Consider the following 13,970-nt stretch of genomic DNA (forward strand, 5'->3'; position numbering starts at 1 on the left):
ATATATATATATATATATAGATGTATTTTCCTAGAATAAAAATTCCCCTGTTACATGAAGGCAGCAAGAAAATGGGGCATCAGACAGCCCCACACAGTAACTTCCAGGATCTCCCTCCTGATTTCTCATAGAAATTCCTTCCTACATCTGCTGAAGCCCAGGCACATACTTCCAGCTGTGGGAGGGAACAGAACGAGAGGAGCTGCTGGAAAGGGAAGAAGGAAAGGCAAAGGAAGGGCAGGAGGTAAAAAAAGGGGAAAAAAAAACCCAAAAACAGTTTTCCATATCTCCCATCCCGAAACTATCAGCTAACAGTGGCATTTCTTCATAGAAATTCCTTCCTACATCTGCTGAAGCCCAGGCACATACTTCCAGCTGTGGGAGGGAACAGAACGAGAGGAGCTGCTGGAAAGGGAAGAAGGAAAGGCAAAGGAAGGGCAGGAGGTAAAAAAAGGGGAAAAAAAAACCCAAAAACAGTTTTCCATATCTCCCATCCCGAAACTATCAGCTAACAGTGGCATTTCTCCTTGGCAAGGCTGTGTGTGAAGGATTTACAGTCCAAGTCCAGAAGGACATTCCTCCCACAGCAGCCCTGAGCCCAGGAGACTGGCAGCCAAGGCAGTGGCTGCTAATGCCCTGCGTTTTCCAACCCTCCTTCTTTCCTCACACAGCACTGGCTGGTGACAGGACGGATGCACTGACTCAGTGTGACAGTCAGGAACCACTTAGAGCTGTGACAGCACCCAGGTCCAACCCTGCTCCTGCTAGAAGCGCTCAGGCGCACGCACAGCTCGCTCGCTCCCGCGCTCACTCCATCTCCTCTGCTAAAAGGCCCTTCCAGAGCAGCGCAGTGCTATATTCCCACCTCACCTGACTAACATATCTGTAAGCTCACCCCAAATGCACCATTAGGGCTTCCAAAACTTCTACTTAACACACTCAAAAACACACACTTGGGCCAAGAATTTAGGAAAATATCTCCAGTGCACAATATCCGTGAGGAATGAGACCAGCTGTTAGACAACTGCCAGTCTTGGCACTGCTGGGAATTTTAAAGTGATTTTACTTTAGGATTTGTTCTTTTATTTTCCATCTGTATTTAACAAACAGTTGTCAACTTTCTCTCCAAAAGGTGACAGTTCTTTTAATGGTTTAAACAGCCTGTTCCTCTGCAGCCTTCTGGGAAGTCCCTCTAGTTTATCCTGTGTGCAGTGCCACTGCCCTGGCACTGCTCAGTTCACTTGTCTCCAAGTTTTCAGTCCTTTGAGTGGGTAGTATCCAGGTTCATGCTGACTCCTTCAAATTCTGCAGCGATGGCAGTTGGAGCTAGGACATTATCATGCCATCTTCCAAGTTTTCTTGGCCCACAAGCAAGTGTCGAGTCCTGGGAAGGCTGGGAGGTCATGGCTGAGCACTGGTCTCTGCAGGAGGAGGCAAAGCAAGGAGCAGTGCAGCACATCATCCCCCTGAGCATCAATCCACGTGGCTGAGCTGCTTCAGGGATGCTGGTTTTGGTGTAAGAGGTATTGCCCTGCAACCTGCTAAGGGCTAGTGGTGGACGTGAATAACACTGTCTGGAGAGCACATCAAGTATTTCACTGCCCTCTTCCCTTGAAAACTCAGACTGGAAGGCTACAGCACTGTGCTCCTCCTGCCTAGCTCCACAAATGGCACTGAGCATTCACCTGAGGTCAGGACCTCTTCCCACATGGGCAGCATCTCCAGCCAGTACCAACAGCCAGGCACAAGGCAGCTGGGCTGCGTGTGAGCTTAGCACCCAGAAGAACAGGGTTTCAGAGCATTTCCCAGCAGTGGATGGGAAAGGGATCTGCAGTGGGGCAGCAGCGTGCAAGACAGCTCACTCTAAAGCCAAGTAGAGGGGCTGCTAGAGAAGAAGTGGGCAGGTTTTTGGTGTTGCTGTAGAGGGTCAGCCTGTTTTCTGCATTTAGCTGTAACACATGGCTGTGGAAGAAGGACCTTCTCTGTACCTACGTGCCTCTGGCACATGAGAAGTAGCAGACAGGAGTAACCAGCAGCTGCAGTGCTGGCAGTGGTCATGGGGGCTGCTGCAGCTGCAAGTGGCACTTGTGCTGAAACTTGGTTGCTCCCTGAGACACCAAACCACTTAGGATCAGTGGTCTCACTCTGCTGCCCGAGCACGCTGACCTGTCCTTCGCAGGTTACCTTTGCTTGGGGCTCTGCACATACACAGAACTGTGGTGCAGCAGCAGCAAAAGACAACACAAAGTCTCCCCAAAGCTAATCCTCCTTGTCTGTCCTGGGTCAGTTACAACCTCCTGCCCCCAAAACACACTGGGGAGATGAGATTCCCACATGGCACCAAACCACATGCCTGCATCTCTAGATTTAAGAGTAAAAGCTTCTCTTCACGGCTCTCTGCATCCCAACATAATTAATCAGTCAGAGCTTTGCTGCCCGGAGGAGCAGTGCACGCAGGAAAGCGCTCTCTGTATTTCTCCCTCCTATTTCCTCACTGTTTCTCCCCAACAACTCCACTTGTATGTATTTATTTAGGACACTTTCTGATCCAGGTGCACTATCAGAGCCTCCGAGCCATCAATCACCAAGCTCTTTAAAACCATTTTAGCCTACAAGGCAAACACAGGCACGGAGGCTGTTTAGATAAGAGAACAGCAGGGAAAGATGCAGATGGGGCCCCTGCCATGGTCTAATAACACACTCTGTTTTATCGTGCTCTAACAACTTGGCAAAATGCACATCGATTGCTGTGGGCATGGGGATGGGACTGCTGTGTGTGTGTTCTATAGACACATACAGCTTATAAGCAGAGGTAACCATCCTAGGTGTCAAACGTTAACAGATAGAGGAGGCTTTGGGGCACAGAATGGTAGAGAGCAGGAAGTAAAGGTGAGCATCAATTAAATCAAAAAGCTTGATGAGCATCTGAGTAAAAAAAAAAATGACAAGCTGATAGAAGGGAAATACTGAATAGGACTGAAAAATCCAGATGGTGAGGAAGGGAGCAGCAGGGGCTGAGGAAGCTGGAGTACAGAAGCACAACCCTGAGCCCCTCGTTGGGGTTTTCCACTCCTTGGTGGTGCCACTTTTGCTCAGAGGGTTAGAGACAGGGCGGAGGGAGCTGCTCTCATTGCACTGTGCTTGCCTCAGCCCTCTGCAAACCGCATCTCTCTGCCACCACCTGAGCTCCTGCCCTAGCAGTGAAGCTTTCAAAAGCAAAGTCAACCCAGGGTTATGTAACAGATTACATAAGAGAAAGAAAAGGAAGAAAAAAAGCAAGCAGGAAATCTTACTAGGCTAATAGACGTGCCCATGGGCCCAGCTAGAGCCACGGTTTGAAACAAGGAGGGGAAGAGGGAGGAGGAAGCCGTGCTGCCAGGAGCTCCACACACACCCTTTGCCTGCTCTCACCCAGCCCTGCCATAGACATCATCACCCCTCGCTGCACTGGGCTGCTCTGCAAAGCAAACCCTGCCTTTGTGGCACACCTAGTTACACCAAAGTGGCAGGGGCCCCCAAAAATACACCAAAGTGGCAGGTCCCCACAAAAAAACACACCAAACATCAAGCACAAAGCTGATTTGGGTAGGAATGTCCAAGTTATGCCATTGTAAAAGGGATGGAGAATCCACCCATCAGCAGTAACACTGGTGACTCTCTGAAAGCTCTGCCTGGCCAGAGGAAACACTATAATCTGTGGAATGGGCAAATTAAGAACTCTCTGAAAGCTTTGCCTGGCCAGAGGAAACACTATAATCTGTGGAATGGGCAAATTAAGAAGGTTTTTCACATCCAGACATGCTTACAGGTTATTTGTAAGATGCTGTCACATGGCACTTGCTTCTCTGCACCCCAGCACGTTCCACTGCAAAGATTTACAAGGGCTGAGTACACAGATTGCCTCCATCATCTGTCATGGAGCAGCAGTAAGTGATATACAAAAACTGATCGTTATTGTAATATACCCAGACAGCACAAGCCCTTGCAACTAAGAAGAAAAATAAATGAGTAGCAAGTACACCCTACCCTGGGGTAAATCAGCATAGCATCATTTATTTAGATTTTGAAAGGAATAATTGCACCTGCCCTTGACTCTAAGTACCCATGTGTAACGGGGCAGACAGCAAATGCAATTAAATTACACGTCAACAGCATTAAACATCAGTTCTTAACCCTCAACCTCCCTCATCCATCAGCTAACAAGCACCCTGAACTTCCTCCAGAGACCTCCACGCCAGAGCTCTGCGATCTTCTCCTCCCCACTCTTTAGCAGGTGAATCCATCATCTGCAGCAGGAGAGGAGCAGCCCTTTCTGCAGAGCCAGCCCCAACCCTTTAGAAAGGGATGAGTAATTCCTTAATAGACATTGAGATGAAAAGAAGCTGTAAAAACATGCTCCATAAACCCCCACTTTTTAGCTCTATGAGCCAAAGGACTTCTAACACCCCCTGCAAGCCTGCCTGTCTCACAGGATGGGGAGAGAGTTGGGTTATTTAAAGGTGAGGAGCAAAGTGCAGCATCACTCGCCTGCACTCGGAGCAGTGAACATGTTCTCTCCCAGCCTAAACACATGAATCCCCTGATGCAAGAGGGACAATGGGGGAAAAGCTGAAAGTAGCTGCTTCAGATGGGGCTTCCTCCACAAAGCTGCATTTACCAGGACCATCAGAACAGCTACTGGATCACCATCGTGCAGAGAGCAGCAAAACCTCCCCTGCCCGGCACCGGGCATACACTCCCCCAAAGCTACAACCGAGAGATGCTGGGGAGGGAAAAACCCCTCATGAAGCGGGCCGTTGCAAAGACTGCTCTCCCCAAACATGTGGGCCAGCACTGGAGAGTCAGAAACGGCTCCAAATCCTCTTGGTGCCTCGTTTCAAGCTGCTGCAAAGGCTGGGGCCAGTGGGAAGGGCTCAGCCGGGCACCGGGCATACACTCCCCCAAAGCTACAACCGAGAGATGCTGGGGAGGGAAAAACCCCTCATGAAGCGGGCCGTGGCAAAGACTGCTCTCCCCAAACATGTGGGCCAGCACTGGAGAGTCAGAAACGGCTCCAAATCCTCTTGGTGCCTCGTTTCAAGCTGCTGCAAAGGCTGGGGCCAGTGGGAAGGGCTCAGCGCCGCAGCAGCCCCAGGCAGTGCACATCTGCCTGTGCCACATTGCCATGGGGAGCTGCAGTGGGGAACACCCCACACCCCACAGTTCATTCCTCAGCCTCTTTCAGTCAGAGACAACCTGCTGCAGCTTTTGGATCTGGATTTTTATTTTCATTTATTTTTTCTAAGTTTACCAGCAGAATTATCACTGGGCTGATGATGATCTCTGGCAGCTTCAGGCCAGCTGCCTCCCAGATGCGCTGCCTGGCCACACTCCCCTGTACCCAGCACTGCTTGGATTCAACTCCTGCTCCCTTCCCAACTCTCTGCTCTTCCCTTCCCTCCTTGCTCAGGCGTCTTTCCTGCAGAAGCTCACAGGGAAATGCAGCCTCCATCCCTCCCTCCACTTTGCTCTGTAAGCGCAGCTCTTTGTTTGGGGACGCGGGGTGTCTCCTTGGCTGGTGTTAATTAGAAGGGTCACGTCAGCACTTGTGGTGCTGAGAGCCAGAGGGATGGTGCTGCCCAGGACAGCTAGCATCCATGGTCCTCTCCCAAATAGGATTGGGGCAACACGGGGCTCCCCAATTTTTAGATTGAACATTGGCCGTTTCACAGCGGTGCCTTCCGTGCAGGCAGGCTGCAGAGGGATCGGGCACATCGAGCAGACATGCAGCACAGCCACTCCTCACCACTTTATTTCTCCTTGTACCTTGAGAGAGGAAGTGGAAGAGAGGCATCAGCATATCTGCTAAATTAGGGCAAGTCATCCAGCACTGGCTGGCTGATCTAACAGCAGAGAAGCAAAGAGGAATACAAAAAAATGTGGGAAATCACAGCGTTATGCAGAGAGAATCCCCAAATTCCTAAATAGTTCTTTCCCCCCCATCCCAAACAACTTGCTGGGAAAAAATCACATTCAGGTTTCTGAGGTCTCCAAGGAGAGGAGCTGTGTGCTTCCCAAGCCCGTGCAGGGCTGCAACTAGCACAAAGATCAAGAGGGATGTGGTCTAAAGACAATATTAAAGCACTTCCATGCAGCATCCCCTCCCTCCCTGTGGTCCCACAGCCCAGGAGGACCAACAGGTGGGGAAGAGGACTTTGGTGTGAGGGGGATGGATAAGGCAGGATTATGGAGGATGCTTTGGCTGGCTGGCAGGCAGAGAGTGACCGAGTGAGTAAGTGTGTGTGTGTGTGATGACGGCTGAAGCAGTTAAAAGACACTAAAAGAACCAACTCCCCCGTGTCTTTCAAGCCTGGAGTCTCCCAGGCCCTTGTGCTCAAAATGGAAATGAAGAATCAATTTCCTCCTTGGAGCTCAGCCCCATTCTTTCCTCTTTCCCACTCGTCCCCAAACGCTGCCCAGTTCCCCCATTAAATTATTGCTGACAGAGCCTTTTAAATTACAATGCAGAATCTTGCACTGCCTAATCCACTTAACTCAACCCCAGCTGATTAAATTGGATGCCATATGGTGGGAGAGCACTCGTGTAATCCGCAGGGACAGGGACACACTTGACTCATTACCTGGAGCGCAGCACAGAGCCCTCTCACCACACGTCTCTGCGCCGGGGCCCCACGTGCTGCGGAGGGATGTGATTTGCAAGGTGCTGGTCTCCAGCACCAGCGCTGGCAAGGTGGCAATACCATTAAATACAGCCCCAAGCAGCTTAAAGACACAAACTGTCCTCCATCTCTGCTGGCATCTGGCTGTTCCCCCATCCCCAGATGGTGTAACAAACACTCAGCTCTCAAGGGCACTTTGGAAACTGGGAAAATTTGGTGCTGGGGAAAGAAAATAAATAGGTGGAGGAGATCTGTCCGTGGGGAAACATGTCAATATCTTGACTGCACTGGGATCGCAGTCCTTGGACCAAGTCACTGTGCAATGTCAGGGATTATAATTTAAAAGCTCACAGCTTAGAATAACACCCTGCAACGCAGCTGGAGAGCACATTCCCCTGGTAAAGGGGAGATTTGAGGACACGCTGAGCAGCTGTTGGCTGGACCACATCTGGGGAGCCAGAGCCAGCCCCCCTGCACCATCAGAGAGACACAGAAAGAAACACAGCCATCACCCAAACTAATAACACAGCAGCACTTCCCACAGCACAGCATTATCCCTCAGGAAAGCCCCATCCCAACACTGACAGTGTTCATCCCAGTGAGCACTGTGTCTCGGAGTTCAATGATCACCTCACTTTGTGATGACCCATTTGAAGTGTGAGAGATCAGTGATTTTCCCAGGCTCAGAACACATCCTAGGTGTCCTGGTTCCCCTTCTTCTTGCCTTAGTGACCAAGTATCCCTCTTTCTCAATCAACTCTATGGACAAATTAACTGCTAGAAGAAATTACCGCTGCTCTCAGCGCTAGCAGAGCCTTTACAAAACCCAGACTGGAGAGGAGCATTATGATGGGCTGAGAAAATGCCAGGGCAGGAGACCCAGGTCCCCTCACACACTGCAGGATCACTCATCCTTAATTATCTAAAACCACCTGATGACCATACCAGAGAGAGCAAGAACAATAACACACATCAGGACCTGTTTCCTTACCTTTTGAAGGATTAAAGTCAGATTTTCAGTCTGCTACTGTAAGAGCTAGAAATTCCCCTCTAAAAGCACCAGGAAAATCAGGAACCCACATGGTCACAGGAGGTCAGGCTTTAAGAAGACAGCCCACTTCTGTGAAAGCAAGGGGATTTTATCAAAGCCAGCTGTGCCATCCCAGGCCTCCAAACAGCATCACCTGAGCTGCTCAAGCTTTGGTCAATACAGGACTCACAAGGTCTCGGGGCTTTTTCTTTACCCAAGAGGCAGCAAACACAGTTATTTTAAGCCAACCACACTGTCAACATCGATTCTTCCCTGCACTTCTCCTAAAGTCCAACTATTTCAGTAGCTTCCTAAGGGCATTTAGAGGTGGCAGAGAGTGAATACAAAGCAGGTTGTCCTCACCCTGCAGCTGCCCCAAGGAAAGAGCCGCAGAGCCGATCGATGTGGTGCTGCCCGGGCGGCAGATGCAGGAGATGTTCCCAGCCCCCTCGGGCCACGCGTGGTTTTATTTCTCACGTCAGTCTATTAGTGGGTGATGGATGGAGGCTGACGGGGAAGGCAAGGCACTCCCTTCATTAGGGATAATAATATAATTGACAGAGCATCCCCAAGGCCCTGCAGGGCTTTACCAACTCTCAGTCTCATTCTGATGGATGCTGAGTCCCTCTCAGTCCCACAGGTCTCAGTGACAGGGGATGGAGGTGCTGAGCACTTGATATAGCCAAGCCCCATGGGCCTGATCCTGGCTGTGCAGTGCAGCACAGAAGGGTTGTGCAGCCAGCCAGGAACCAAACCCTCATTGCATGGAGCTGCAGATGTCCCAGGCTCAGCCTCCCCTCACTCCTGCAGCCCAGCAAGACAAAAGGGGCCAGACCCTGTACATCCCATAAGCACACAGCCATGTCAAAACCTGCCAATAACACCAGCACTGTGCAAAATGTGCCACTGTCTTTGGTGGGATGGCATTCGGGGACCCCACCGCATCCACCCGCAGAGCTGTGGGAACTGCAGCAGCTTTGTCCTGTCTACTTTTCAGACTTGCACTTGGCCGCAGAGCTGGGGAAGACGCTGCTGGAGCGTAACAAAGAGCTGGAGGACTCCTTGCAGCAGATGTACACCACCAACGAGGAGCAAGTGCAGGAAATCGAGGTAGGAACACAGTCAGACCAAGGGTGGGGATGGGAGCTGCTCCATCACCACTGTCATCTCAGGGCAATGGTGTGGAAGGGGCACTTTCACCCATGCCAAGAGCTCAGATGCCAGGAGAAAGGAAGGGATGTGCCATGTGGATGGGAGTTAAAGTCCTTTCTGTATGTGCCTGAAGCAGGATGGATTAAGGTCTGGTGGAGCACATCCCAGTCCTGGAGATTGTCCCTTTCCCCCATTAACTGTGATTTTCCTTCTTGCATGCACACCCCCTGCCCAGAGGTGCACACCAGATTTCAGCACCACATTGCATCTGGGGCATGTTTGGCTTTTCCCTGCCCATCCACCAGCCTTCACATTCATTTCTCTTTGCTTTGCTGCTGCTTTTTCTGTTTCCAGTTATCCATAATCATGTTTGTTCCCAGCTGGCCCCTCGGCACCCCTGTAACACAGTCCCCTTTGTTAGAGGCATAAAACAGCTCTTTCTCCAAGAGCTGCAATCTGAACCACTGTTTCAAGCATCATTTAGGGTCAGGGCAGTATTTCTAAGAGCCCAGAGAACTGAGCTTAGAGGCTTAAACCTGCTGTGCTGGGAGGGTTTTCATCCACTGGAAAACTTCTAGGGATCCACGAATTAAAAAAAGATTGGAAAACCCCCTGATTTAAAAAGACGCGGGGCAGGGGGAGGCTGCAAGTTCACAAGAGCAGCATGTGATGGCTGCAGGGATCTGACAGCTGATGTCTGAGGAAACCAGTGGATGGATTTAGCCATCCCCAGCAGCAGCCCTTCAGGAACCTGTCCCACTATGGATTTGGGATGTGGTCCCAGGTGAGGGTGACCACCACTTGGATAGATGCTCCTCTCCCAGCCTTTGCAGGATGAAGTCTTGCAACAACAGACTCACAGGAAGGGGTCTGCAAATGCACAGAAGCTGCAGGTCTCCTCACATTTCACAGACTCAGAGCTTTAGCCTGAATTCCCAGGAAACGCAGCTTCTCTAATTGATCTGTCAGACGATCCAGTAACCAACTGGCCAATTTCAATCAACTTTGGTGAAGGGTCACAGTCCCAGGGATATCAACTTTCCTTGGGTACTGGGGATAAAAAAGCAGCTGAATAGAGAGAGATGGAGGTGAGTGCCCTTCACAGAGGGCAGGGGAAGTTCAATCTTATTTTAGACACAAAAGTATTTACAGTGAGCAGGGTATGAACATCTCACCTGTGCAAGAGGCTTCAACCAGGCAGAGGATAAATCAGCTACAAAACACATTATCAGAGGAAGCAAAGGCTGTAGGAATTTCTGCCGGTGAAACAACCTGGATTTGGGATGTGGAGTGTTTCTGTTTTGCTTTTTCTTGCAGTACCTGACCAAGCAACTAGAGATGTTGCGGCAGATGAACGAACAGCATGCGAAAGTCTACGAGCAGCTGGACCTGACAGCACGGGATTTAGAGTTAGCTAACCAAAAGCTCGTGCTGGAAAGCAAGACATCTCAACAGAAGATACAGTGGTATGGCTTCCCCTCCTCCCACTGCAGCGATGCTGGACCCAAGAGACCTTCCTCTCACCTTTCCCCTGCCCCGAAGCACAGCGTGTCTTTGCTGTTTCAGCCATCCTCTCACCAGTCAGGTTTTGGAGATATTTAGAACACCAGTTCATTGCGTTCATGCTGGTTAGCAAAAATCAGCCACGGCACAGACACCCCTGGGATGAGGGCTGGATAAAGGAGTGTCTGTAGCTGCCAGGAGAGAGGCACAGCAGCCTCTCCTCCTCCTCCTCCTCGGATGTGTTTCCTTGAATAAGAGGCACACAATCAGATCAGGGAGGTCCCCAGCACGCAGCCCAGCAGGCACACTAGGCACAGATCCAGCATTTAGTGAAACCCTGGCTAGTCCCTGCTGGAACACCAGTTTGTCAATAACTTTTTCTTTCCTAAACAGGCCCACGATCAAGGTCATCCCTGGAAACAACAGACTAAGCCATGTCCTTGCAACGCAGCATCTTTTGCAAATGACTGTGCAGGGAGGGAGTTGCAGAGCAGAGAGTTTTACAAACTGTGGTCACAGGAGAACAAAACTAAATCTCTGCCCGGTCTCTCTATGTTTATCTCTACAAAGAGAAACCAGAGGAGGAGTCAATTGCTCTCCTGCTTGCTTGAGCCTTTTAGTGCAGAGACATTCCAGGATAGCACTTACATGCCAGAGGTGACTGTTTTAGCCAAGTGATCGAGGACAGAGGGTCTCAAATTAGCAATCCCTTGCCATCGCTTCAGTCCCCCACCCTTTTGTACAAACACCCCCATTCAAGAGTGACCACGCAGAGAAAAACCAGCTACTGCCATGAAAAGCAAGTGCTGTCACTCTCCTAGGGCACGTGCTAGAAACTGGAAGCACCTTTCCTAGACTGGCTTTCTCTAGAGGGAAAAAAACACCTTTCAAGGACCTGACTTCTCATCCGTGCTCCCTCCTCTCTCCACAGCTTGACAGAAACAATTGAAGGGCTGCAGAACCAAGTGGAGGAGCTGCAGAAACAGGTGGAGGAAATGCGGAGCTTGGAGCAGCTCCGCATTCGGCGGGAAAAGAGAGAGCGGCGCCGAACCATCCACACCTTCCCTTGCCTTAAGGAGCTGTGCTCCAGCCCCAGGTATGGAGCTTTGACTTCAGCAACCCCTCCAACCTTCTCCCCTTCCAGGGGATGTGGGGGGTTAGCCCCTCTGGGGGTCCACAGAACCCTGTATACACCCCCACAGAGATCTAGGCTCTGCATCAGAGCCCCAAACTCAACGCTGGAGGTGCAGGGAGGACCTCCCTCTCTCCTACCCACTCACCTGAGCAGGTGGCTTTGGTAGAGCAGAGCCTTCTTGATCCCAGCATCAGTGATGCCTCAAACTGGGAGATACAATCTCTTTTTCAGGGGGCAGGAATAGCTTCCTGGGAGGATGCAGATGCTTCACGCAGCTGCACTGGGCCAGGCTGCAGGGGACAGGCGTTGCCTGGAGGGGCTGTGACTGTCCTGGCACGTTGGCAGGGAGCTGTGCGGGAACACTCACCAGGTGGGACACATTGCTCGAGCTCTAGATAGCTCAAACCAGCTGCTCCCAGTGCAGCCCACCCAGTAACACATCATGTGAACAGGACCCTTACCTCGAGCTGCCTACGCAGCTTCCCTTCCCCAACCAGCACAGCCCCTTTTCCCTTTGCAGCACAGGACCAGCATCTCTGACACACTGAAACCAGTTGAGATGGTGCATTTTGTCCTATGTGACTCCAGGAGCACCAGTAAAACACACACTATGATACACCATGTGCTGCCAAGTGCTGTACAAACCCCTTCAGCACTATTGCACACTTGATCCTCCTTAAAACCCTGCCACTGTGTTAATCCACTGACCTCGTAAGGGCATTTTTTGCTCAGCTTTGTCCAGAATAGAGGTTTCTTTAAATAGATGGGCAATCGATAAACTCTGTTACCGAGAGCATCCTCTGCCAGAGGATACAAACAAAAGATACTTTCACTGCAGCAGCAACGGGGATGTTACGAGGCCATAACCTAACCCCCAGCAAAATCCAGTTAATGTCTCGGTGGTTCTTTTCCCCCCCCAGTCCCTCAATCCCACCCTCCCCTCAATGCCTGGGGATCTCAGTTGGGTTTGCAGCTCTGCAGTTGGCTCTGAAGGTCAGGCTGCCCTTCAGGAACTTGGAAATCTGTTCGATACCCCCCACGGCCAGCTGTGCCTCCCAGGGGAAGCCGCGGTGCTGGGGTTTTTCCAGTCTGTTCTAACCAGACATGATGGCATGAGCACTTCAGTGAGCAGCAGGAAAATCTGATTTCCCACCAGGAACACAAGGGAAGGGAGAAGTGTGTATGTTAATGCTTCCCAGGCAGTGAGCAATGGAGAAGGGGGAACTGTCAGAAGCCTCTTTCTGCTTCTCTTGCTGTATCATCTTCTCCCACTCTCTGGAGCACCTCCCAGATATGGGACAGCAGAGCCTGCACTTCTGGTTCCTGGCTGGCTGGGGTTTGAGGTTGTTGGCAAATGCAGTGAGGAGCTGGTGAACTTCATGAGACACTGAATAGCTGATGAACTCCATCAGGAAAAACTCAAAGCCTTCTACTTTCCACTCTTGAACTGGTAGCACTTGAACATTCATCCTTGCTTCACAGCGACATTGGTGGCTTCTCCATTAACCAGATGAGTCTTTTACCTTTTAGGGTTTCATTTTCCTCCTGTCTTTCATCACCACTACCAAATGAGACTGCAGGTTCTCTGAGACAGAGCCTGGTCTCTGCGTCCAAAAGAGCCACAGCCACATCTTGTGGTCTCCTGGAACAGGAGAGGAGACATATCTCACTCTGTGAGCTCAGGTTACCTCCTTTCTATGCACGGGTGGAATCATTTACATGACAATAAGACACAATGAGTACCTCAGGGACTGTCACTTGGTCAGACTTTCTCTAGGGTCTTTCTTCTCTTTCAGGTATGAGGATGCATTCCAGGTCCACAGCTCTTCCACAGAGTTCAACCAGAAGCCACTGGAGAGGGAGAATGAGCGTCTCCAAGCCATGGTGAACTCCCTGAGGTCCCAAGTCAACCAGGAGAAGCAGCGGAAGGAGAGGGTTGAGCGAGAGTACACCTCTGTTATTCAGGAGTACTCGGACCTCGAGCAGCGGGTGTGCGAGATGGAGAACTGCAAACTGCGCATCAAGGAACTGGAAGCAGAGCTGCTGGAGCTACAACAGATGAAACAAGTCAAGAAGTATCTGCTCAGCAGGGAAGACAACTTGTCTGAGGCCCTCCTTGAGCCACTGAATAATGCCCCAGAAGCAGACTACATCGACCTTTCGGAGGAGGAAGGAGGGAAAAGTCACGGGCCATCAATGACACCTTCCCCAAACCACCCTGTTCGGAAAAGCTGCAGTGACACAGCCCTCAATGCCATCGTGACCAAGGACGCCGTGAGCCGGCACGAGGGCAATTACACGCTGCACGCTAACAACGTGCGCAAGCGGGGCATGTCCATCCTGAGGGAAGTGGACGAGCAGTACCACGCTCTGCTGGAGAAGTACGAAGAGCTCCTGAGCAAATGCCGGCAGCACAAGGACAGCGTGCGCCACACAGGCGTCCAAACGTCCCGGCCCATCTCTCGTGACAGCTCCTTCAGAGACTTCCGGG

General features: G+C 51.0%; 1 protein-coding gene across 1 annotated transcript in view; it reads left to right on the forward strand.

Annotated features, from left to right (window-relative positions):
* Window positions 1-8,686: 8,686 nt before the first annotated feature.
* Window positions 8,687-13,970, forward strand: part of CDR2L (cerebellar degeneration related protein 2 like) — a gene marked incomplete at its 5' end in the record, with an annotated part of 6,223 nt that continues 939 nt past the window's right edge. Inside the window, 5 exon segments of the mRNA XM_010171821.2 lie at window positions 8,687-8,799; window positions 10,159-10,307; window positions 11,276-11,440; window positions 13,276-13,968; window position 13,970. The exon segment at window position 13,970 is cut by the window's right edge and continues 939 nt beyond it. Of these exon segments, the coding sequence (XP_010170123.2) occupies window positions 8,687-8,799; window positions 10,159-10,307; window positions 11,276-11,440; window positions 13,276-13,968; window position 13,970 (1,121 nt within the window).

The sequence above is a fragment of the Antrostomus carolinensis genome, unplaced genomic scaffold (assembly GCF_000700745.2).
Source record: "Antrostomus carolinensis isolate BGI_N321 unplaced genomic scaffold, ASM70074v2 scaffold29527, whole genome shotgun sequence".
NCBI lineage: Eukaryota > Metazoa > Chordata > Aves > Caprimulgiformes > Caprimulgidae > Antrostomus > Antrostomus carolinensis.